At 40.5% G+C, this 26,526-nt stretch overlaps 1 protein-coding gene across 1 annotated transcript in view; it reads right to left on the reverse strand.

Moving 5' to 3' along the window:
* LOC132830233 (nuclear pore membrane glycoprotein 210-like) overlaps nt 1-26,526 on the reverse strand; it is a 188,844-nt gene that overhangs the window by 40,730 nt on the left and 121,588 nt on the right. Inside the window, exons 29-30 of the mRNA XM_060847766.1 lie at nt 9,676-9,850; nt 3,609-3,784 (exon numbers count right to left, since the gene is read on the reverse strand). Of these exons, the coding sequence (XP_060703749.1) occupies nt 3,609-3,784; nt 9,676-9,850 (351 nt within the window). The remainder of the gene's footprint in view (nt 1-3,608; nt 3,785-9,675; nt 9,851-26,526) is intronic.

Genomic DNA, 26,526 nt, shown 5'->3' on the forward strand with positions numbered 1-26,526 from the left:
CACTGAGTCCATTGATCCCATAGCTGGGACTCCTAGAGTCCATTTGCATTAGTCAATCCTGCAAGTAGGCTAAGGATTATCTTTAACATTTATTACAGTTGACCCACATGCTCTATATTATTTGTATATCAGTACAGACTAGGTTTATAACATAATAACGTTTTATGACCCAGATTAGACATTGCATCTTTAGGGAACATGAATAACATGAGTCCATGAAGATTGGACTCACTTATCACGATTGTCGTATTTTAACTACCATACAGAACAAAAAAAAGGCATGCTTCCCTGCATTATTAATCTGTTTCATGGACTTTTAACAGTTGAAACATTATAATTCTACTTTAGCATTACTAACTTTTTTTGCCTTGACTTCGCCCTGACTCTGAGTAGAGAAAACTATGGCTCAAAAAAAAACCACAAGGCATTAAAGAGCTAGATAATGTTGCACTCTTCTCTACAAAACCAGTGCAACTTAGGAACTGGCTGTGTTTTAAAGTAGTGAAAGAATAGCTCTACTAAAGATATTGAGAGTCTAATTTCTGGGTTTAAATAATGTTTGCAAATCTTCCAGTGAGGGTTAATTTTAATCTAACTTTGCAAGCAGGAAAACCAACAGAATGAAATGGATGATTGATACAGAACATCAGATCAGGACACACCACTAATAATCTCCATTGAATTCAAGGGAAGGTAAACTACACTAAGTGGAAAACCCAGTATATCATGAATCTTAGCGGTTTCCCAAATGATGGACTACCCAATCAATTAGAAAGATGATTCTGAAATGAGCTGGAGTTCTGAACCCCAGTATTCAAAATTATTGGATCCCTCAAATCAAATTCTTATTAGTCTTGAGGTTTTATATCTTTATTTTACACCTAATAAATGACTGTTAGCATGTTTCTACATTACTTTTATTGTAACAATATATGTACAGAAAACTCTGTAGAAGACGTCTTACACACATTGTGTTAATAAGCCAAATTCCTCTTAATAAGTTGCTTTGCCATCGGGATGACGAAATCAATCTAACTTCCAGTTTCAATATCAGCAATTTCTATGATTGTAGTTTTTTTTTCTCATTTGTTCATGGGATGTATTGCTTATCCTTAACTGTCCTTGAGAAGATTGTGATGTGCCACTTTCTTATACCACTGCAGTCCATGGGGTGTCTATGTATAGGCATTAGTGCTTTTAGAAAAAGAACTCCAGAATTTTGAGCCAGTCACAGTTAAGGAATGTGATGAGTTTCAAGTCAAGGTGGTGTGAGAGTCGGAGGGAAATTTAACATATGGTGTTCCCGTGCTCTTGTCCTTCTAGACAGAGGTCATGACTTTGGAATGTGTTGTAGAATTACTACTTTAGCAAGAGAAACTTTTGATTATTTGATTTTACCCCATTTGCTTTAGTTTTGTAGGGCTACTTGTTGCCCTATCAGTGATTTCAATTGAGCTTTGGAAACAGCAGGCATTTGCTCCAAATCTCCAAATAATATTCCCCTAAGCTATTGGTAATCTAATGTTAGGGAGGCCCAAAGAATCAGTCATAGTATAAAGGATCTTGTGGTGCAGTTGTAAAGACTTCAGGGCTAGAAGGCCTGGGTTCAAGTGCCAACTGCTCTAGAAGTGTATTATAATGCATCTGAACAGATTGATTTAAAATATATAAAGGTTCAGTCCTTAAAATTTTAGAAGGTGCTGTGTAGCTGCAATGAATTAAAATTTCATAATGCAACAAAACAAAGTTAACATTATTCCAATATAAAAGCAAAACATTAACAATATTAATATTAGCACATTCATCGGATCATATTTTGCAGAAGTCTGCTGTTAGTATGATTAAATCTGTTCCTTACAGGTTTGCCTAAGGTTTTTTGTATTACAAAGTAAATAAATTGCCCTTGTTACTTATAATTATGTTCAATGTGTTTTATTAATAATTCAGAGATCTATTAACATGTAAACAATATAAATAATATTCCTATTCTGATTGATGGGAAAATAATGATGAAAACAATGTTAGGAAGCTTTTCTTGTTGAGTCCCCAGAACTATTAGAGTCAGAATTCCAAATAAGATTCATTAACAATGACAATGCAAACTGAAACTAAGACTTGCAAACTAAATAATTTTCATTAAAAATACTTGAGAATTCAGTTGTATCATTTCAAAATGGGGGTATATTCAAAATGTGTGATATCAAATTATGATTCCAATTTTAATCATCAGGAGTCTTTGGGAGTACAACTTTCAGATAACCTAAATTAGATAACAAATAATACCAGCTATATGTCGAGGATTGAGTTTAGAGTGTATCCTGAGCTGAAGTCAGGGAAGTACGCTAGATCTATGGTAATAATTGTTATCTGTGTTCACAATGAAGACATTGGCTGGGGTGGCAAGTCATGCAGACTGGAACAATTTGCCTGGGTGAGAATGCCTATATTTAATTAGCAGATTGGAACTGTGTACATGAGATGATTCTATAGAAGTCAGATGAATAGAACCAGGAGGTCTCAGGCTCAGAACCGTGATTTAACTGGAGGCATTCCTAAATCACTTGATTCCAGGAGAGAGCAATGTTTCTTTGTTGTGATATGGCGTTGATAATCTCAATGAACTACCAATGATGTCCTAAAGAGATTTAAACATCCTAACAGTTTGGATTGTAGACTTTGATCCTTTATTATCCTTTTGAGGCATTAAATGGTTAAAACGCCAGATTTACGATAAGAATGTTTGTACTTGATGGGCACATTTAGAGAAACAAAGAGAAGTGACTTGATATAGCAAAGGACATTTAATAATTTTTTTCTAAGCCGATCTGATGTGAAAATTAAATCGTACTATATAAAGCCTTCATAAAACTGGGGAGTTTTACATTATGTTGGTAAAAGATATAAAATCTGAAGGCAAAAAATAATTGCCATTCGTATTCTCTATTTTTTTGCTGCAGGCTAAATATTCATTTTTGATTTACCCATGGGAGAAAGCTGATACCAGCTGTCACAGCCAAGTCCAAGAACTGAAGAGTAAAGAACTCAAACAACAAATTCAATATTGGAGCTTGAGCAAATAAACAATATGGAATCATAATGTTTAACTTTATTAAGATTCAAGATTGAAATGTTTGCTATCCATCTCCTGATACCTATAAATGGAAAGCCAGTCTTCTGTTGCTGCTGCACTCAGCAAAACCTATTATTGGGTTCTTATGCATGATGTACTAAGCTCCAGGTATGTCAACAGGTTAGTTATATTATCCAAACATTGCATTTTAATGCGCTGCAACTACCTTTGGATATATAAATTGTACTAAATGAATTGACTGGTACAGAAGCTGCTTTTAATTACCAGTTGGATACGTATCTCAACACGTATCTTTAGGAAATAAAGAAGGATATCAAATTTCTCATTTATGAAATGTATTTAAAAGAGCATCACTCTGTACCTGGCACTTACTAATAATTATATCAGATATCCCTGCTGTAACAAGAACGCTGTATTGGTTTAGATAAAGCTTTAAAACAATTTGTATCAAAATAAATTCCTTCCATTTGTTCTTCAAAATATGTTAATACTTTCTATAGTCAGAAATACTGCTTACCTGTTAACAGCTAAATACAATTCTGTATTGTGCGCGTGGAATTGCTCTCCGCTAAGATCATAAAAGTTAACCATAAAAGTCAATGTCATTCCAAGAGGGACAGCAGCCAGTTCTTCATTTTTGGCAATATGTAACTTTGGGCTGGTGTTAATACTGAGGTATGCCACTGGAGCCACCTAATAACAATGCAGAAGCAACATACATGCTAAGTGAATCTTAGTTAGCATATGAGGCTAATGTTAGTGCAGATTAATAACTATTAACCAAACAAATTTTGACAAATTTCAGCGAAGTGAATTGACAACCAAAGTATGTTAGGCTTTTTTCTTATGGTACATTATCAAATAACGACTGCAGAGATAAGACCTTAAGACATAGGAGTTGATGCAGATCATTTAGCTCACTGAACAAAGAACAAAGAAAATTACAGCAGAGGAACAGGCCCTTCGGCACTCCAAGACTGCACCCATCCAAATCCTCTATCTAAAGCTACCGTCTATTTTCTAAAAATCTGTATCTCTTTGCTCCCTGCCCATTCACGTAACTGCCTAGATATATCTTAAACGATAATATCGTTCCCGCCTCTACCACCTCTGCTGGTGACACGTTCCACGCCCCCACCACCCTCTGCTTTCCACGCACATCTCCCCTAAACCTTTCCCCTCTCACTTTGAACACGAGAGCCCTAGTAATTGAGTTCTGCACTCTGGGGAAAAAAGCTTCTCACTATCCACCCTGTCTATACTTCTCATGATTTTGTAGACCTCAATCAGGTCCCCCTCAACCTCCAACTTTCTAATGAAATAACCCTAATCTATTGTCGTGGGTGGCACGGTGGCACAGTGGTTAGCGCTGCTGCCTCACAGCGCCTAAGACCCGGGTTCAATTCCCGACTCAGGTGACTGACTGTGTGGTTTGCACGTTCTCCCCGTGTCTGCGTGGGTTTCCTCCGGGTGCTCCAGTTTCCCCCCACAGTCCAAAGATGTGCGGGTTGTCCCAGTCGCATCCATGAACACCAACTAGCCACGAAACGACATGACCAGCTATCCTTAGTAGCCACACACGCAGAAGACAGGCAACATGAGTTCAACTGGGACAACACTACTATTATAGGACAAGCCAAACAGAGAACAGCCAGGGAATTTCTAGAAGCATGGCACTCATCCACAGATTCAATCAAGAAGCACATCGACCTGGACCCAATATACTAACCATTGCAACGGACAGCTGGAACTGACAACCGGAAGCGGCAGATTCAAACCACTACAAATGCCGGAGGAAAGATCACAGAAGCGCTTCACAGGAGGCTCCCAAGCACTGAGGATGTCACCTATACAGGGGATGAAACGTCTGCAACACAAATTCCCAGCTCAGCGAACAGAACCACAACAACTCCACCAATCTTAGTGTCATCTGCAAACTTTCAAATCAGGCAACTGATACCTTCCTCCAAGTCATTTATAAATACCACAAACAACAGTGGTCCCAGCATGGATCCCTGTGGAACACCACTGGTCACAGGTCTGCATTTTGAGAAACTCCCTTCCACAACTAATCTCTGTCTCCTGCTGCCCAGCCAGCTCGGACACCCTGGACTCCATGCAATTTCACCTTCTCCATCAGCCTACCATGGCGAATCTTATCATTATGCATTACTAAAGTCCACATATATGACATCTACAGCCCTTTCCCCATCAATCAACTTTGTCACCTCCTCAAAGAATTCCATTAGATTTGCAAAACATTACCTTCCCCACACAAAACCATGCTGCCCATCACTGATAAGCCCATTTTCTTCCAAATGGGAATAAATCCTATCCCTCAATATCTTCTCCAGCAGCTTCCCTACCACTGACATCAGGCTCACCGGTCTACAATTACCTGAAGTAATCCTGCTACCCTTCTTAAACAAGGAGACTACATTAGCAATTCTCCAGTCCTCTGGGACCTCACCAGTGTTCAAGGATGCTGCAAAGGTATCTTTTAAAGCCCCAGCCATTTCATCTCTCACGTCCCTCAACAACCTGGGATAGATCCCATCCTGACCTGGAGACTTGTTTAGAATACCCAAAACTTCATCCCTCCTTATGCCGACTTGACCTAGAGTACTCAAAGGTCTATCCCTAACCTCGACATCTGTCATGTCCCTCTCCTTGGTGAATACCGATGCAAAGTACTCGTTAAGAATCTCACCCATTTTCTCCATGCAAATCTTTCCTCCTTTATCCTTCAGTGGGCCAATCCTTTCTCTAGTTACCCTCTTGCTCCTTATATATGAAAAAAAGGCTTTGGTATTTTCCTTAGCCTTGTTGGCTAAAGATACTTCATGACCCCTTTTATCCCTCTTAATTTCTTATTTCAGACTAGTCCTACATTCCCGATATTCTACCAAAGCTTTGTCTGTCTTCAATGACCTAGACATTATGTATGCATCCTTTTTTCTCTTAGCTAGTCTCACAATTTCACCTGCCATCCATGGTTCCCAAACCTTGCTATTTTGATCCCTCATTTTCGCAGGAACATATCCCTCCTGAACTCAAATCAACCTCTCTTTAAAAGCCTCCAACATATCAAATGTGGATTTACCTTCAAATAGCTGCTCTCCATCCACATTCCCCAGATCCTGCCAAGTTTGGTATAGTTGGCCTTGGGTCTACTCTGCAGTTCAATGAAATCCTGGCAGAATTGACAAGCTCAGCTCCACTTTCTTGCCTTTCCCCCATAATCCTCAAATCCTTTACTGATTAAAAACCATCATCTTGGCCATGAATATATTTGATGACATTGCCTCTACAGCCCTCTGTAGTAAAGAGTGCCAAAGATGAACTGCCCTCAGAAGAAATTTTTCCTCATTTGTCTTAAATGCATGACCCTTTACTGAGATTATGCCTATTGGTCCTGGAATCTCCTGCAAATAACCTATCATCTACCCTATCAAGCCCCGTAAGAATCTTACATGTTTCAATACAGTTGTCTGCCAATCTCTTAAAGTTCAATGAGTACAAGAAAACTGAAAACTCTGAGGGAGGTATATCCATATTATGGTAGAATTTAACGTTCAGTCTGAGAGGGAGAAACATGAGTCAGATGCAACTGTGCTAAGCTTAAATAAGGTAATTACAAAGGCATGAGGGCAGAGCTGGATGGATTGGGAAATGAGTTTAGCAGGTATTCAGGAATAAGAAAAGACTTGGCATATAAAATATACTGTGGTAAAATGTAAGGTTATGAACATTAGCAGGAAAAAGAGCTGAATATTACTTAAATGGAGAAAAACTACACAAAGCTACAACACAGAGGGATTTGGAAGTGGTCGTATATAAATCTCAAAATGTCAGCACACAAGTGCTAGGGAAGGCAAATGGAATATTCGTCTTTATGTTAAAGGAAATGGAGTGTAAAAATGGCAGGGGGAGTCTTGCTAAAGCAATAAAAGACAGTTGTCCGACAACAGGTGGAATACTGTGAACAATTTTGGACTCCTTATGTAACAAAATATTGGCATTGAAAGCAGTCTCGAAACGTTTCACCAAGCTGATGTCAGGTATGGAGGCACTGACTTATGAGGAATGGTTCAGTAGGTTGGGCCTGTATTCATTGGAGTATAGAAGAATGAGAAGCAACCTTATTGAAACATACATTCTTAGGACTTGACATGGTAGATGTGGAAAGGTTGCTTTCCCTTGTGGGAAGTTTAGGACCAGAGGGCACAATCAGAATGAATTTGGATTTTTAAGGCAGAGAATGAGAAGGAATGTCTTCTTTCAGAGGATAATGATGTTGTGCAATTGTTTACTATAAAGGACTGTTGAGGATGAATTAAGTGTATTCGAGGCTCAGAGACATCTTTTAATCAGTAAGGGAATCAAGGGATATGGGGAAAAGGCAGGGAAGTTGAGTTCAGGATTATTAGCTCAGACATGATCTATGGCATGCTCTCCTTTATTTGAAGGATCAATAACCGGGGGGATAATTTTAAGGTGAAGGGCAGGAGGTTTAGAGAGGATTTGAGGAAAACATTTTTTACGCAGAGGTGATGGAAATTTGGAATACACTGACTGGGAAGATGAGCAGAAGGGAAAACCTCAAAAACTTTTTCAAGAAGTATATTAAAGAGCACTTGAAATGTCATAATATTCAAAACTGTGGGCTCAGTGCTAGAAAGTGGTATCAGTGTAGTCAGGTCAGTGCAGGCTCAACGGGCTAGAGACTTGCTTGTTCTTAAATCTCAATCTACGGAGAGGTTGTTGGAGTCATGGAGCTGAACTGACCCAGCTCTTGTGATACCCATCCTATCTTCCAGGGCTGGCAAAATACTGGTTTAACTGTCCATCTCATTTTCATGTATGGATTCTACTTTCAAGAGCTACTGACATATTTAGAAGAATGGGCAAATGGAGAAAAAAAAAGTGAAAAATGAAGATTATAAACTATAAATTCCAAAGCAAATGATTTCCACTGGTATCTTTGATTTGGATAGAATCACACTATTACATACAACAAACATATTAACTGAATTGGGCCTCATCTAAAAGGATATCTTGCTTTACAGGTGTCCCCCTGTATCCACGGGTGATACATTCCAAGACCTACTGTGAATGCCCAAAACCATGGATAGCAGCGAACCCTATCCCATTTAAATGGGAAACATACCTCCCTGGCAGCCAACGGAATTATTTCTGGAATGTTTCATGTAATATTTTTTGGTCGCGGTAAACCACAGATAACTGAAACTGTGGAAACTGAATCCGTGGATAGAGGGGTTCTACTATATTCTGCAATTTGGTACACTTCTACTACTTGGAGGACATGCTAACTATTATTTATCTTTTCCATTCATGCCTGCACATGCATTATGTATATATTGAATTTTACAGGAAAACGATATACCTATGCAAAAAGTAGAATTAAACTGTTTGCCTCAAATTTAATTATTTTAGTAATAAGAGTATGTTATTGGCTTTTATTCACTATTTAGAGTACATGTTGGAAATCATTCAAACGGTTCAACGAGAGATTTGCAGATGTAGGACTGATAAGTAAAACATTATCAGTTTTATAAGCAATCTAAACATTTTGATCTTTGATGGTAATACTTCTGTGTCTTCAATTGCATGTCATAACCCAAAGTTTTTCTGAATTGACTCAGTTGAAAATAATTTGTCTCCAAAGGTCTTCTAGTTACCCAAGATTCTGAGCTGAAAGCGTTCAGTTATATTATGTAACTTTTAATGAATTCTAATCATGCACTTTTACTTGCATGTAATTTTTTATTATTTTCTCCCTGTGAGGAATAGGTCTTTTACATGCCCTCAACAGTACATATAAGCATCTGCTTAGATTAGATTAGATTAGATTACTTACAGTGTGGAAACAGGCCCTTCGGCCCAACAAGTCCACACCGACCCGCTGAAGCGCAACCCACCCATACCCCTACATTTACCCTATACCTAACACTATGGACAATTTAGCATGGCCAATTCACCTGACCCGCACATCTTTGTGACTGTGGGAGGAAACCGGAGCGCCCGGAGGAAACCCACGCAGACACGGGGAGAACCACACAGTCAGTCGCCTGAGTCGGGAATTGAACCCAGGTCTCCGGCGCTGTGAGGCAGCAGTGTTAACCACTGTGCTCTCAGGCTTCCAACTACAGTTTACTACAACAATTTACTAAGGACTCAATCATGACAACCTCTGGGTTAATTCTTTGGCTGCTTCTTTTTTCCCCATTCATGAGATATGGGCGTCTTGGCTATGCTACAATTTATTGCCTAACCATAATTGCCCTCAAGAAGATGTTGGCAAGTTGCTTCTACTGCTGAGCTTCTTCTACTGCTCAGTGTTTGGAGGCTTCTAATCTGCTCTTTGTACATTTCAAGTTACAACATAGTTGTGATTAGGATCATATTGTGCACAATGATCAATTTATATTTTTTGGCTCCAATGAAACATACCATTTCTAAGTCCACTGCTAGAATAATTAATGCAACACGGGGACTGTTTAAAATGACATTTCATGCTCAGCATTGGAACTCACTATATTGCAAAATAGTGAAATACTTACCCTTACTCCTGTTACAATAGTTTGATTCAGTCCAAAGTATTCAAGTGATGTTACCGTGAGTGCAGAAGAACCAGTTCGAGGTCCTGATGTCAAGACACCATGTCCATCTTCCATTATCACAGACTTATTGTGAGGACATTTGCGCACTTCATAGTTGACATAGGCTTTGCCATCCCTGTTGATTTCAAATGAGAACCTTAAAACTTTAGCACAGGTATAGAGGCTCACATTTGGTAAAGGCGTACCTGCTCCACATTACGTTTATGTCTTATTGGAAAAACATGTTATTTCAAATGGATTGTTAAGAAGCAAAGAGTAAAATTTTCCCCGCATGTTTCGGAACTCTACAATTAAGGTCAAATGAGGATCAGAAGCCAACAACATTGGCAAGGAGTTGAAAAAAACATAGCATGAAAGATGACACATTGACCCTCACGACATCTTGTTCTAATACCATTTGCATGCTATATCATCTTTCTTTTACTGGCACTAGGCCAAAATGCTGAACTCCTTCCGAACAGCACTGTGGAGTGGACTACAATGATTGCACCATCGCTCTCACCTCAAGGACAGTTAGAGATGGGCAATAAATAGTGGCCTAGCCAGCAAACTATTCACCACCAATGAATGTTTTCAAATATGTGGCATCAGTCAACAGTGCTGCTGCTGGTTATGGATTAGTTAGTCAAATCTGGAGCTATTACATCACTGCTATAATATACTGGTCAGAGATTCCACACAACTCTAATTGAAGAATTATTCAGAATTCAGTGTTATTTCCTGTCTTTTTCTATTATTTCCCCTTCTGTTGTGCAAATTAAGCTTTCATCTCAGTTCCATTCTCTTCCATATCGATTCCCTTCTTGAAGTCTGAATATCACAACAGACCAGCCTACCCTCTACAATGCCTCACAATTGTTATGACACAGCAGCAAACCCCTCTGTTAATTAAACTAAACACCCAGAAAAGCTCACCTCGCTTCGTAACTCGTTAAAGTATGAGTGAGAGAACTCTCAAATTCCACTATTTAAAGAAAATATCAATTTATTCTTTAACTCTAAAAGCAAACATTAAACAACAACTTTTCACAACTCTAAGCTCCCTTTTCACTTAACTGCTTATTATCTGTCGCCAACTTTATAACAATATACTGTTCCAATAAAACACTTATTAAAATTACATCAACTTAATTTCAAAACCATACAGTGGCTGTCGTCTTTGGTGTCTGTCTTCTTCTGGCTAAAGATCTCCCCGGGTTGTCTTCTTTCTTTTACTCCAAATATGCTTCATTTGAAAAGGTACCTTTGATAGGGAGTGTTCCTAATTTCTTGGCAGTTGCTCGATCTGACTTTCAAAATGCCTGCCTTTTTAATATTCCTAACATCGGATTGTCTCATTAGTTTGATGCTGGCAAGCAATAAATTCAAACTGGGGCATAATTTAAACTGCTTGGTTAAATTCAAAATGTTGTCAAAACAGCAACCAACTCAGGTATCTATTTCACAGCCAAATCTTACATATTTTCAATTTTCCAATGCAGAGACTGCTGTTTCAAGCTCAGTGCAGAATTCTCAGCATTCACTCTTTTAAAGGTAGTATACATGCCTTCAACTTCACAATACCTCCCTCCTTAAGAAAAAAAATGAACCATCATTATGAAAAGATAGCTTTTTTTTTGCTAATTCTTAATCCCATTACAATATAAACACATAGGACATTAATCTAAGTTCATACTAATTTCTGCATACACACAGGAATCTGTTCAATCTTATCCATACTTTTTCCTTTAAATCCACATTTTTATGACCCGCAACATGTACAATTGTAAATTAAAAGTCTGTAACACAAGACTCCAATGAAATAGTCGTATATTTTTGTCTTCAGATCATTCCAAGAATGTAAGAGGAATGTGGTTAGTTTACACAACTATCTACGACACATTGCTCATCACATAAACATTAAAATTTTGTAATGCCAGTACCAAACTTAATCATTCTTTTTTGACCGTGAAATATTTTCTCTGGTGGGTGTTGAGTTTGAGAAGTATCCAACTGGTTGTTCAATTCCTTTCAACAAACCTTTCAACTGGGTTCTTTGCTCCTGAGGCAGATTGCTCACTAACCTATCCCACTCCTCAAAGGTTTCATCAAACCATGGAATCCCTACAGTATAGGCACAGGCCCTTTTGGACCAACAACTCCACACCAATCCTCGAAAGAGTAACCCACCCAACCCCATTCCCTCCACCCTATATTTATCTCTGACTAGTGTACTTAACCTACATATGGGTGATTTAGCATAACTAATACACCTAAACTGCACATCCTTGGACTGTGGGAGGAAACCTGAGCACCTGGACAAAACTCACGCAGACAAGCGGAAAATGTGTAAACTTAATATAAACAGTCACCTGAGGCCGGAATCGAACCTGGCACTATGAAGCAGCATTGCTAGCCAATGAGCCACCATGCCGCCAATTCTATGATATCCTCAATATTTAACGTATTTTGAGGCACATCAAACTCCACAACATCTGGATTTGATTCCTTACTCTGTGGGGCAATAGCTAACACCCAGTTCTCCAGTTCCCTGTCTCTATTATAGTAAGGCTTCAACATATTCACAAATCATACCTGATACAGTTTTTTTCTATCCGGCATCTTTACCAGACAGTTTACCTGACTTAACTTTTTCTCAATTTGATAGGGACCATTAAACCTGGCTTTGAAGGGATCTACCATTGGTAAAAATACTAAAATGTCATCCCCACAGGAAAACTTCTGAATTTCAGAGTTTTTATCTGCCACCTGTTCCACTCTACGCTGTGTCCTCTTCAGGTGCTGTTAAGCTAATTCACCTACCCAGTTTATTCTCTACCTCATCTCAGATACATAATCTAAGTGAGAGATCTCAAACTTTGGTCCTGTCAATTTTTCTTTAATTAATTTCAAATGCCCTCTCACTTCATGTCCGAATATTAACTCAAAGACAGTAAACTGAGTCAATTTGTTTGGAGCATCTCTAATGGCAAACAATATGAATAGGATACCTTTATCCCAATCATTCGGGTAATCCTGACAGTACGCTCTTAATGTGATCTTCAGGGTCTGATGCCACATTTCCAAAAGCTCCTTGGGACTCAAGATGATACACACTTGATTTAAAGTGCTGTATGCCTAAGCTAGCCACGACTTCCTTAAACAGCCTAGGAGTCAAATTAGACCCTTGGTCTGACTGAATCTCTTTGGGTAGTCCATACCATGTGAAGAAAACTACTAACTCCTTTACCACTCTTTTTGCCTTAATGTTTCATAATGGAATTGCCTCCAGAAACCTATTAGATATATCTATTATGATTAGCAAGCACTAATGCTCACTTTTAGTTGTCAGGAGGTGACCTACACAATCAATCATGACTGGCATTAAAGGTTCTTCGAATGCAGAAATTGGCAACAAAAGTGCTGGTTTTATTACTGCCTGTGGCTTACCTATCATTGGGCACATATGGTAAAATTTAACCACATCCTTGCACAATCCAAACCAATAGAAATGGTTTTGTACCTTAGCCTGAGTCTTCCTCACACCTAGGTGTCCTCCTGCTGGTAATTCATGTGTTACCTGTAGCATCTCCTGTCTGTATGCTACCTGCAACACAATCTGGTGCACTTCCACCCATTCCTCCTCTGCATTAACCTGCCATGGTCTCCATTTTCGTCCGAGGATTTTATCCTTAAGATAACCCTCAGGAATACATTCTGATTCCATTTCTGAGTATGCCTCTCCTATAAACATATTTTATTGTCCCGTCTTTCTGTTCTAAGTCCATTAGCCCTTCAGGACGAAACACTTCCGCCTGTTCACGTTTTCCTGCACGATTACGTCAAACAGGGTGTACACTAACTGAAACTCAAATCCTTCATCTGTGTCTTTAGTTTTTGCTCCTTGCTGTGACTTATGATAGTTGAATCTTGTTACTATACAGTCTGGAAAAATTCTAGGGTATTTTTCTTTTAACTCCTCAGTTCCCTGGTCTTCCTTTGGCTTCTCCACAACAAGGGTTGTTACTCCCACCTTGGATCCTGCTGAATCGTTCACAAGGACAAACTGTATTCCTGGAACTGACACTGTCAATCACTTCCACTGTTACTTCCCAGTCTTGAGTTGGTTCTCCAACCTGATCTTACATAGGGGAATGCTAAATTTCTGTCCATCTATCCCACAAATTACCACTCTCTCAGGTAACAGGTCACAAAGAGCGCAAATACATTAATCTCTTAGAACATCGAACATTACAGCGCAGTATAGGCCTTTCGGCCCTCTATGTTGCGCTGATCTGTGGAACCAATCTGAAGCCTATCTAACCTAAGCTATTCCATTCTTCTCCATGTACCTATCCAATGGCCATTTAAATGGCCTTAAAGTTGGCAAGTCTACTACTGTTGCAGATAATGCGTTCCATGTTCTTACTACTCTGAGTAAAGAAACTACTTCTGACATCTGTCCTATATCTATCACTCTAATTTAAAGCTTTTCCCCCTCGTGCTAGCCATTGCCATCCGAGGAAAAAGACTTCCACTGTCCGCCCTATCTAACCCTCTCATTATCTTATATGTCTCAATTAAGTTGCCTCTCAGCCTTCTTCTCTCTAATGAAAACAGCCTCAAGTCGCTCAGCCTTTCCTTGCAAGACCTTTTCTCCATACCAGGCAACATCCTAGTAAATCTCCTCTGAACCCTTTCTAAAGCTTTCATATCCTTCCGATAATGCGGTGACCAGAACTCCATGTAATAATTCAATATGGTTGCACCAGAGTTTTGTACAGCTGCAGCATGATCTCATGGTTCCAAAAATCAATCCCTCTACCAATAAAAGCCTACATGCCGTATGCCTTCTGAACAACTCTTATCAACCTGGTTGGCAACTTTCAAAGATCTATGTACCTGGACACTGAGATCTCTCTGATCATCTACACTACTAAGAATCTTACCATTAGCCCAGTACTCTGCATTCCTGTTACTCCTTCCAAAGTGAACCACCTCACACTTTTTCGCATTAAACTCCATTTACCATCTCTCAGACTAGCCTATCTATGTCTTTCTGCAACCTACAACACCCTTCGTTACTATCCACATATCTACTGACCATCTGCAAATTTACTAACCCATCCTTCTATGCCCTCATCCAGGTCATTTATATAAATGATAAACAACAGTGGACCCAAAACAGATCCCTGTGGTACCCCATGAGTAACTGAACTCTAGGATAAATACTTCCCATCAAACATAACCCTCTGTCTTCTTTCAGCTAGTCAATTTCTGATCCAAACAGCTAAATCATCTTAATCCCATGCTTCCGCATTTTGTGCAATAGTGTACCATATACACCATATCATTCATTTTACCCTCATCCACCTGTTTGGTCACCTTTTCAAAGAACTCAGTATGGTTTGAGGCATAACCTACCCTTCACAAAACTGTGTTGACTGTCCCTAATGAACTTATTCAAATTTTACTATGAAATGTATGTATTGATGCAAAATCAGGTTATATGTTGCATCATACATTGATTGTGAAAGCCATGGATGTATCATTCTACATCTGATAGGTGTTTTCTTGTTTAGATCACTTACTAGGAGAGACTAATTAGTACCTGTATCTCTCAAAATTATAACTTCTTTCTCTTCTTTCCCTGTTCTTCCTGAGTAAACGTTACTCATAGAGACTAAGTCTTTATAGAGATCAGGCACTAACTCAATACCCAGTCCCTGTCAAGGCTGTGCACTCTGCTGCAGCTCGACTTTTCTTGAGGTTTCCTTTACTACTTTCACTAATGCCATTGGCTAAGCCTCTTTTACCACATTACTCCCACAATACCTTTATTCAATGACCAACAGTGTGGCTTTACGTGCCATACCACAGTGAGGCCTTTCACCTCCTTTTCATCTTCTTGGGTTTCTTTTTTCACTTGTGGTAAACTATTATCAGTGTGGTCTAGTCTTTCTTTTGTAATGTAGGATCTCCCCTTCTCCCAATTTCTATCCCTCACAGGATGACATTCTTGTCAGAAGCTAAATGTTGCCTTATTTCATCTGCCATCTCTGCTGCTCTTCTCACTTTGTGAACTTCCTGTTCATCCATATGAATTCTTATCATCGCTGGAAGTCAGTTTTTAAAACGCCAACAAAATAACCTCTCTCAAATCCTCATTGATCTTATCTATTTTGAAGGCCCGCATCCATCTGTCAAATTTACTATGTTTAATTGTTTCGAACTCAATATAAGTCTGACTTGGTTCCTTCTTTATGTTATTGAACTCCTGTCTATGTGCTTCTGATACCAATTCATAAGCACTCAAAATAGCCTGTTTGACATCTGCAAGATCTCTTAACCCCTCATCTGACAGCATTGCAAATACCTCACTAGTCTGCCTACCAGCTTAGTCTGAGCTAACATTACTCACAGGTTCTCTGGCCACCCCATCTGCCCAGCCAATTTTTCAAATGAAATATAGGCGGCTACAACATCTTTCTCATCAGTTCAAATTCTCTCTCTCTTTCTCTTTCTTCTCTCTCTCTCTTTGCTCAGCTAAGAACCTTCTCTCTCTTTCTCCTCTCATGGCTCTTCTTTCCGTTCCTGTATCTTCTAACTCCATTTGCCTCAATTGCAACTTACGTTTTTCTAACTCTACTGCACTTGTTTGTTTCACTGACACATCTAAATGCTCGATCAACTCCATTACAATTTCAACTTTCCTTTTGTCCCTGGTTAAACACAATTCTAACCTGTTTGCTGATTCTAAAAGAATGCCATTCCTGTCTTTCTAAACTTTCTTGGCAAATTTGGGAAGCATCTTCAAAACCTAGAACTTCTTTAGCAATCTTAAGAGCCATTTCTCTCATTTTTAATTTAACCAACCACAAGTAACCAAAATTAAACAAATTGTCTCACCTAAGTTTTATTTTAAAATCTAGGACACTAATCGGCAAGTGTTTAAGTCTGCTGGGATCTTTCGTATCTCAAATCTGTCCAACTCTCAAACCGTATCTGTCTAAACCTGTCCAAATCATGGATAAGCCCCCAAACTGTTACGAGATGGCAGTAAACCCCTCTATTAATTCAACTGAACACCCAGAATAGCTCACTTTGCCTTGTAATCTGTTAAAATATGACTGACAGAACTCTCAAATTTCACTATTCATAAAAAAAACAATTTATTCTTTAACTCTAAAAGTGAACATTAAAAAACAACTTCTCACAACTCTAAGCCCCCTTTTCTCTTAACTGCTTTATTATCTGTCTCCAACTCTATAACAATATACTGCTCCAATAAAACACTGATTAAAATTACATCAACTTAATTTCAAAACCATACGGCAGCTGTCATCTTTAGTGTCTGTCTTCTTCTGGCTAAAGATCTCCCATTTTTCTCTTACTGTATACAGGCTTCATATGAAAAGGTACCTTTGATAGAGAGTGTTCCTAATTTCTTGGCTCTCGACAATAGCGTTTTGTTTGATTTTCAAAATGCCTGCCTTTTTCACATCCCTAACATCATTGTTTGATGCTGGCAAAACAATAAATTCAAACTTGATTGGGTTTAGTATTCTAGGGCATAATTTAAACTGATTGGTTAAATTCGAATTGCTGTCAAAAAAGCAATCAACTCAGGTATCACACATAAATGTTACATATTTTCGAATTTCCCGCACACTCTGAGACTGCTCTTGTAAGATCTCAGTGTAGAACAGCATTCACTCTCTTAAAAGGTATAGTACACGCCTTCTACTTCATAACACAATACCCAAATCCTTCCGAGCCCCAACCTTTTACCAACACCAATTCTTCCCCCACCCAACCGCTAACTTACCAATGCTCATTTCAAGATCCATTCAAGCTTGTCAGTCAGCTGTGTTTCTTCTTTGTGGCACAGAGTTCAATATATTTGGACACAAATACACAGTGTTAACTGGTGCATGATACCATTAAAGAAGTGTAACAAGATTCTCTTGCGTCACTTACTTTTTCTAAGGGCAGAATGCAATTACAGTTTCATGCTCATGCATGTTAGTGGCAGTTCCATGTTGGGATATGCATGTTGGGCTTGAAGGTGGACGTGCTGATGCTGCTGTTTTCATGTATCTGCTGACTCATCATTCTAAGCAGTAGAGGTTATGGGATTGGAAAATGCAGCCAAAGGTACCTTGCTGCAAATGTGTTGCTGGTCAAAGCACAGCAGGTTAGGCAGCATCTCAGGAATAGAGAATTCGACGTTTCGAGCATAAGCCCTTCATCAGGAATAAGAGAGAGAGAGCCAAGCCGGCTAAGATAAAAGGTAGGGAGGAGGGACTAGGGGGAGGGGCGATGGAGGTGGGATAGGTGGAAGGAGGTCAAGGTGAGGGTGATAGGCCGGAGTGGGGTGGGGGCGGAGAGGTCAGGAAGAGGATTGCAGGTTAGGAGGGCGGTGCTGAGTTGAGGGAACCGACTGAGACAAGGTGGGGGGAGGGGAAATGAGGAAGCTGGAGAAATCTGAATTCATACCTTGTGGTTGGAGGGTTCCCAGGCGGAAGATGAGGCGCTCCTCCTCCAGCCGTCGTGTAGTTGTGTTCTGCCGGTGGAGGAGTCCAAGGACCTGCATGTCCTCGGTGGAGTGGGAGGGGGAGTTAAAGTGTTGAGCCACGGGGTGATTGGGTTGGTTGGTTCGGGCGGCCCAGAGGTGTTCTCTGAAGCGTTCCGCAAGTAAGCGGCCTGTCTCACCAATATAGAGGAGGCCACATCGGGTGCAGCGGATGCAATAGATGATGTGTGTGGAGGTACAGGTGAACTTGTGGCGGATATGGAAGGATCCCTTGGGGCCTTGGAGGGAAGTGAGTGTGGAGGTGTGGGCGCAAGTTTTACATTTCCTGCGGTTGCAGGGGAAGGTGCCGGGGGTGGAGGTTGGGTTGGTGGGGGGTGGCCGGGGGTGGAGGTTGGGTTGGTGGGGGGTGGCCGGGGGTGGAGGTTGGGTTGGTGGGGGGTGGCCGGGGGTGGAGGTTGGGTTGGTGGGGGGTGGCCGGGGGTGGAGGTTGGGTTGGTGGGGGGTGTACACCTCCACACTCACTTCCCTCCAAGGCCCCAAGGGATCCTTCCATATCCGCCACAAGTTCACCTGTACCTCCACACACATCATCTATTGCATCCGCTGCACCCGATGTGGCCTCCTCTATATTGGTGAGACAGGCCGCTTACTTGCGGAACGCTTCAGAGAACACCTCTGGGCCGCCCGAACCAACCAACCCAATCACCCCGTGGCTCAACACTTTAACTCCCCCTCCCACTCCACCGAGGACATGCAGGTCCTTGGACTCCTCCACCGGCAGAACACAACTACACGACGGCTGGAGGAGGAGCGCCTCATCTTCCGCCTGGGAACCCTCCAACCACAAGGTATGAATTCAGATTTCTCCAGCTTCCTCATTTCCCCTCCCCCCACCTTGTCTCAGTCGGTTCCCTCAACTCAGCACCGCCCTCCTAACCTGCAATCCTCTTCCTGACCTCTCCGCCCCCACCCCACTCCGGCCTATCACCCTCACCTTGACCTCCTTCCACCTATCCCACCTCCATCGCCCCTCCCCCTAGTCCCTCCTCCCTACCTTTTATCTTAGCCGGCTTGGCTCTCTCTCTCTTATTCCTGATGAAGGGCTTATGCTCGAAACGTCGAATTCTCTATTCCTGAGATGCTGCCTAACCTGCTGTGCTTTGACCAGCAACACATTTGCAGCTGTGATCTCCAGCATCTGCAGACCTCATTTTTTAGCCAAAGGTACCTTGACAATCTGCTTAGATGCATCGTGTAGATGGTTAACAATACAACCATTCTGCGTTGGTGATGGAAACAGTAAATAGGATGTCAAATAAGTGGACTGCATTATCCTATAAGTGCTGAGTTTCTTGCAAGTTAATGGATTAGCACTCATCCAATCAAGTGGGGAGTATCTCATTACACTTTGGATTTGCACCTAGTAGATGCTGTACAGATAATATGCTGCAGAATACTCGGTTCTAAGCTAAAATTACAGTTGCAACCAGCATAATTTGGAGGTGCTGGTGTTGGATTGGAGTATACAAAGTTAAAAATCACACAACACTAGGTTAGAGTCCAACAGGTTCATTTGGAAACCCTAGGTTTTGGATTTTATACTCCACAACCACCTGAAACAGCAGCCCCCCAAAAGCTAGTGCAATTAGCATATGATGCATTAGCATATGGAGGATGATTATTTCGGACATATGAGAAGACAATAGCTTTTGCATCAAGAGGAAGAAGCTCTAGGAATCACTTTTGCATTACAGAATTCCATCAATACCTGTAGGGCTCGGAATTTACCCTATCAACAGATCAGAAAATATTGACTACAATATTTAGATCTTACAGGATACAGTCTTTAGCAGCAAGCCAATTCTCACTTACACAATTAAGTGTTTGCAATCAACTTACAATGGAAATGCTGATGGTCTTTCTAGGTTATCTTTGCCAAATAAGTTAACTACAAACAGTCCTTATATAGACATTTTCTACTTCAATCATGTAGACGACACCATAAGAATGGTGAGAAAGATCACGCCAAAGAATCCATATTGGGTTAGAGACAAAACAAAAGTGCAGATGCTGAAATCCAAAGTAGACAGGCAGGAGGCTGGAATAACACAGCAAGCTAAGTAACTGTTTAATATTTCAGCCTTCCTAGCCTATCTGGGACCATAACATTAAGAAATTAGGAAGTTGAAATAGGAGTGACATTTCTCTGGGTTGCATATCTAAGAAGGATATTGTTGGTAACAGGTTGAAATGTTGTTTTGCTGATTAAGTTATGTTAAGATAATAAACTGTCATATATATATATATATATATAAATAAAGCTTTCTCCTATACTATGCATAATAAACCTGTGTTCTTATGCTAAAGAATACTGGCAGCCTCATGTGAATATATTCAGTGTCTAATCACCACAGTAGTCAAATGAAAGAATTAAACTTAGGACTTATCAAGCCAGGTTTCATTCTGAAGTCCAACTTGTCAAGTATTACCATCTGCTCAGATCATAATAACATGACTTTGATTTTCCCAGTCTTCACTAAATGTAACAAAGGGTAACTGCAGCAATACATGAGCAAGTTTGGTTAAGATGAGCTAAATCAATGCAGACTTGGAATCAAAACTAATTTTTGTACTGCTTCGCTCAGTATCACCTTGGAAACAAGTAATTCCTGAGACAACCGGAGGAGCTCAACATGCAAACAAACTTAACATGCGAATATATCTAACAATTAGAAAGGCAAACAGTCTTGGTTATTAACAATTGTGAAAGGACACAGTAGGATACAGACAGATTGGCAAATTGGGCACAGAAATGGCAGATGGAATTCAATCCAGACAAATGAGAGGTGATGCATTTTGGAGGATCAAACTGAAGTGTGAATTATAGTGCAAATGGCAGAATCCTAAGGATTGACATACAGATGGATCTGGGCATTCAGGTCCACAGTTCCCTATAATTGGCAACACAGGTGGGCCAAGGTGATTAAGATGATATATGGCTCCTGGGGTAGACATATACCAAGGAGCCCGGTGAGCACATTTTGCAATCTAGACAGTTGGTGGCCTTGTGAAAGTTGGGATTGGTGGATGTGTGGAGTATCTCCACCCAAATGGGAGACTTTATTTTCTATTCCAACCCACACAAGAATTGGTATGTTCTTTATGCCGTCGGTCTGTTTGGGCAGAATACTGCTTGCAAAATTGCTAATATAACTATCTCACACCATGTGCCAGTGTATTTAGATGTTAAAATCAAGGGTGACTGAATAGATGCACAACACTGACACATGGACTCACTCCCGTTAAGGAATAGCAAATTTGCTGAATATATTGCAAGAAAGTTCAGGACCTTCTGGGCTATCAACTCTGGTACGTCCAATAATCCATCGGTACTTTGGGAAGCCACTAAGGCATATTTACGAGGCCTGACAATTTCATATTCAACAACTAGAGAGGCTGAGGGGGGAAGCAGCAATGGACGCTGGAGGCCTGGCTGAAGGTGCTTGAAGAAGCATATTATAATAGATCTTCAGTGGTCAAGCTGCAGAGGATCATGGCTCTCCTGGCTGCTCTTGACTCAGTGCACACACGCGTGGGAAAGAAAAGGTCTCCTTTGCTAAACAAAGTTGTTTGAACTTGGAGGTAAGCCACGTACATATCTGACTTATCTGGCTAGAAAGAAAAGTGCTTCGCAATCCTTTATATCTATCAGAGAGAGGACTGGCACAGTTACCTTTGAATTGAAGATCAATGCTAGATTTCGGGAATACTTTGCAGACTTATATCGGTTCGAGGGCGGCGAAAACAGTGCAGTGAGAATGCAAACCTTTATTGAGAACCTGGACTTCCGTGGTATAAACATGGAACCTGCCTCTCTGTTAAATGCACCTAGTACGACACAAGAAGTGCTGGAAGCAATAAAGCATCCCCAGGGTGGCAAAGCACCGGGGCCAGATGGAATCCAAAATGAGTTTTATAAGGAATTCATAAATGAGTTGGCGGAGCTACTTCTGGGGATGTATAGTCATTCATTTACTCAGGATTGTCTCCCACCCTGGCTAATATCTCTTCATTTTAAAGAAGGGGAAAGACCCTAAAGAATGTGCTTCATACAGACCAATTTCGGTGTTGAATGTGGACTTTAAAATTCTGTCTATGGTGCTGGCCCTGAGGTTGGAAAAGGTATTGCCTGATATTATAAAAGATCAGATGGGTTTTATCAAGGGCCATAGATCTTCCGAAAATATCAAGAGGATATTGAACATGGTGCAAGTACGCTAAAGATTGAACCCAGGTTTGGTCGTCTCCCTAGACATGGAATAACTTTTGACCAGGTAGAATGGCCGTACCTGTTTGGGTCCTAGATCACTTTGGTCTGGGGGAGCCTTTGCTAGGTGAGTGGTAGTATTGTGCAATGATCCTAAGGTGGCAGTCATTACAACTGGTACTAAGCCAGATAACTTCAGTATTGGGAAAGGTACAATTGGGAAGTCCTCTCTCACTACTGTTACTTACATTGGTAATTGAACTGTTAGCCGAGGCTATCAGGAATGAAATAGGGACGCCAAGGATGGGAATGGTGGAGCAGATCATCCTATACGCTGATGATGTCCTTTTGTTTTTGGCAAATCTGGAAAAATCCGTACCCCGCCTGATACAAAAGATTAGTTTATTTGGCAGTTTTTCAGGATACAGGATCAACTTCACAAAATCAGAAGTCATGCTGGTGCGAGAATTAGTGGAGGTGCCTGATCTGGAGGATTGAATGCAGTTCCTGTTTAGATAGTTATCAAAAGGTTTTTTGTATTTTGGGAACTTCTATTACCCCTGTCTTCCACCAGCTATATAAAGCTAACTATAGTTACAGGAGAGGATAAAACAGGATCTGCAGTGGTGGGAAGGATTACTGTTGTTACGGTTAGGCTGAATACCCCTGATCAAAATGAATGTTCTTCCTTGCCTGTTGTACCCCATGAGAAAGCTCCCATTATTGCTACCCAGACGAGTGTTATGGAGACTCAAATAATTGGCTTGGGTCCTTCATTTGGTGTCACAGGCTCCCCCTAATTAAATTTACTAAATTGCAGCTCCCGCAGGGTGGGTGGGGTGGGGGTGGACCTTCCAGACTTGAAGACATATCAAATAAATACTGTTAGCATACGTGGGTGACTAGGTACGGGGGAATTTGGGTCGATTTGGCTTGACGTTGAAGCCTCACAGTTGAGATGTCCCCGGGTTAATCTATTATTTATGGCTAAGGTGAAATCTGTGACTGAGCAGTGTAAGAGCCCAATCATTTTGAATATAGTGAAAGCTTAGAGGATAATGAGGTAAGATGAGGGCAATTGGCTTAAGACCTTGTTGTTTACCCCGTGGGCGGGAGTCCTAGGATTTAAACCTGTGACGATGGACTCTGGCTTTAAGGCATGGAAGAATAAGGGAATCTCTTATTTGGGAAATTTATTTGAGGGGGTGGTCTTGATGTTGTTTAGTCTACTAAGTCAGAAATATGGATTGTGTAATAGAGACCTCTTCCAAAAGTTTCAGATAAGGAATCATATACAGAGGAGGACCACACTCCTGGCTCAGCCTTTCAAGTCAAACAGGGAGAAAAGTGTGCTCTGGTGAACGGGCGCTCTTTTGGTTACTACGTTGTATCATTTATAGAAAGGGCATACCTTAGGAGATATGGAGAGGCTATGTGGGACTTGGACTTGGGAACTAGGAGAGGATATTTCGTTGGAAACACGGAAAGACATATGGGAAAATGTAAAGAAAATCTCAATACATAACAAAGCGCAAGGCATGCAATTGAAGATTTTACACAGGCTCATATGGGGCCAGAGAGGCTAGCTAACTTCAAGAGAGGAGTGTTTCTAGGATGTCCCAAATGTAACATTAGTTTAGGCACTCTTGCACACTGCTTTTGGTCATGTTACAAGATCCAGAGATACAAGAGTGCCATAGTAAGGGAGCTGAAGGAAATCCTGGGAATTGAAGTCAAGGTGAATCCCGTATTTCTTTTCCTGGGGTTGCCAAACGTGTCCTCTGAGGGGGAACAAAGGAAGAGTTGCGTAACATCCTTAGACACTATGTGAGGAAGATCATTCTAATTAATTGGACGTTGGAAAAAATGGGATGGTACAGGCTGGTGATGGAGCATCTTCCCCGAGACTACCTTATAAATATGGTGCACCACAAAACAGAGCGGGTTTATAAAGATAAGGCAGCCCTTTCTAAATTATATAGATGCAGACTCATAGGCAATATTAACCAAGGTTATACTATAGTCATGGGAATTGGATTGGGCAGCCAAGGGCCCTGAGAGGGGGAAACTGGGAAAATACGGGAACAATGACTGGTTCTCCCAGGGATGGGAGCTTCAATGGAGGTGTAGTGACTGAAATAGAATAAAGTAATGTGATGTTATTTAATTTAGCTTGAATTCAATTTAATTTAGCTTTTATTTAATTTGATTGTAGTTCAGTTTAAGTAGATATGTTTGTTCTGGTAAAATAGTAGGTAGTTTATTATTATAGTATTGTGATATGACACTGCTGTACTACCTCTATACTTTTGTATTCTGTTGTATTTGTAAAAGCTTTGAAAAAGTTTTCAATAAAAATAATAAAAAAAAATGCATGCCTTCATCGGTCAGGGTATGGAGTACAAGAGTTGGCAAATGATGTTGCAGCTACATAAAACCCTTGTTAGGCCACATTTGGAGTATTGTGTGCAGTTTTGGTTACTATATTATCAGAAGGATGTGGAAGATTTGGAGAGAGAAGGTTCTCCAGGATGTTGCCTGGTCACCAGGATGTTGCCTAGGGTATTGCCTATGAGGAAAGGTTAAAAAGACTAGAATTGTTTTCATTGGAAAGATGGTGGCTGAGTGGAGATCTAATAGAGGTCTACAAAAGTATGAAAGGCACAGGTAAGGTGGATAGTCAGAGGCTTTTTCCCAGGGTTGTAGTTGCAATTACAAGGAGGCACAGGTTCAAGGTGAAAATGGGGAAGTTTAAGAGAGATGTGCGAGGGAAGATTTTCAGACTGTGTACAGTTCTGGTTGCCACATTACCAAAAGGATGTGGACGCTTGGACAGGGTGCAGAGAAGGTTTACGAGGATGTTGCCTGGCATGGAAGGTGCTAGCTATGAAGAGAGGCTCAGGCTGAGGGCCGAAGGGCATGTTCCCACATTATAAATTTTCTTTGTTCTTCTTTCACACAGAGTGTGGTTGGAGCCTGAATGCATTGGTGGAAGCAGGCACATTGGCAACATTTAAGAGGCATCTGGATGATTACCTGACTAGGGAGAGAACAGAGAGATATAGACTGAATAATGGCAGTAGGTTTTTTAAAAAAGTCTATTTAGGATATGATGATCAGCACAGGCTTGGAGGGTCAAAGGGCCTGTTCCTGTGCTGTACTTCTCCCTTGTTCTTAAAGGGGGCTACAGTAAGAATAAAATGATTCAACTGAAACAAACTTCTTAGAAACCTTGAAAGAGTGGATAATAATGTTTATTTCCCTGGCACAAGAAATGGAGAATGAAAACATATCATCAAGTTCATGGGTTGTCGACTTAGGACTGAGATGAGGAGAAATTTCTTCACTAATGGAGTTGTGAATCTTTGAAGTGTTCTACACCAGAAAACTGTGGATGCTTCTCAAACTGAGATTGATAGATTAATGAATACTGAAGAAACCGACAAGGTAGGGTGGGAAGGTGTGGTTGATGTAAAAGTTCACCCATGATGAACTGAATGCTGCAGCAAGTTCAAGGGTCATTGCTGTGTTTAACTGTTGCATTATAACTAACAGCATACGACCACAAATTCTGGGTGCCGATGATCACATTAAATGTAGCTTTTATCTTTCTGTGACCAGTTTTCTTCCTATGTACTGTATGAGCCTTGCAATATTAATCTATGACTAAAATAGGAATAGTCAATTCTCCCTGTCTGTGTCACTATAGCCAAGCACTAGAAAATACAGAAGAATCACTCATGTTGTATTGCCTTACTGTGAAAGGACCATTAACCACCGTTTGATACACCTTTGATATTCTTTTTGTGGTCAGTTCAGCATGCAAATAAAGAAAGGGGTTACAAAAAACTCCCATACATGAGCTAAATTTTAATATACTATGACATTATGAAACATTGCAACTATGCCACCCTGAAAAGAATAAAACTTAAAATAAACCACATCCTTTGCCTTGTTGTGACCACTCCAGATTTGAAAACATTTACACAATCCCAGAAATATGTTTACT

This window comes from Hemiscyllium ocellatum, chromosome 31 (assembly GCF_020745735.1).
Source record: "Hemiscyllium ocellatum isolate sHemOce1 chromosome 31, sHemOce1.pat.X.cur, whole genome shotgun sequence".
Classification (NCBI taxonomy): Eukaryota; Metazoa; Chordata; class Chondrichthyes; order Orectolobiformes; family Hemiscylliidae; genus Hemiscyllium; species Hemiscyllium ocellatum.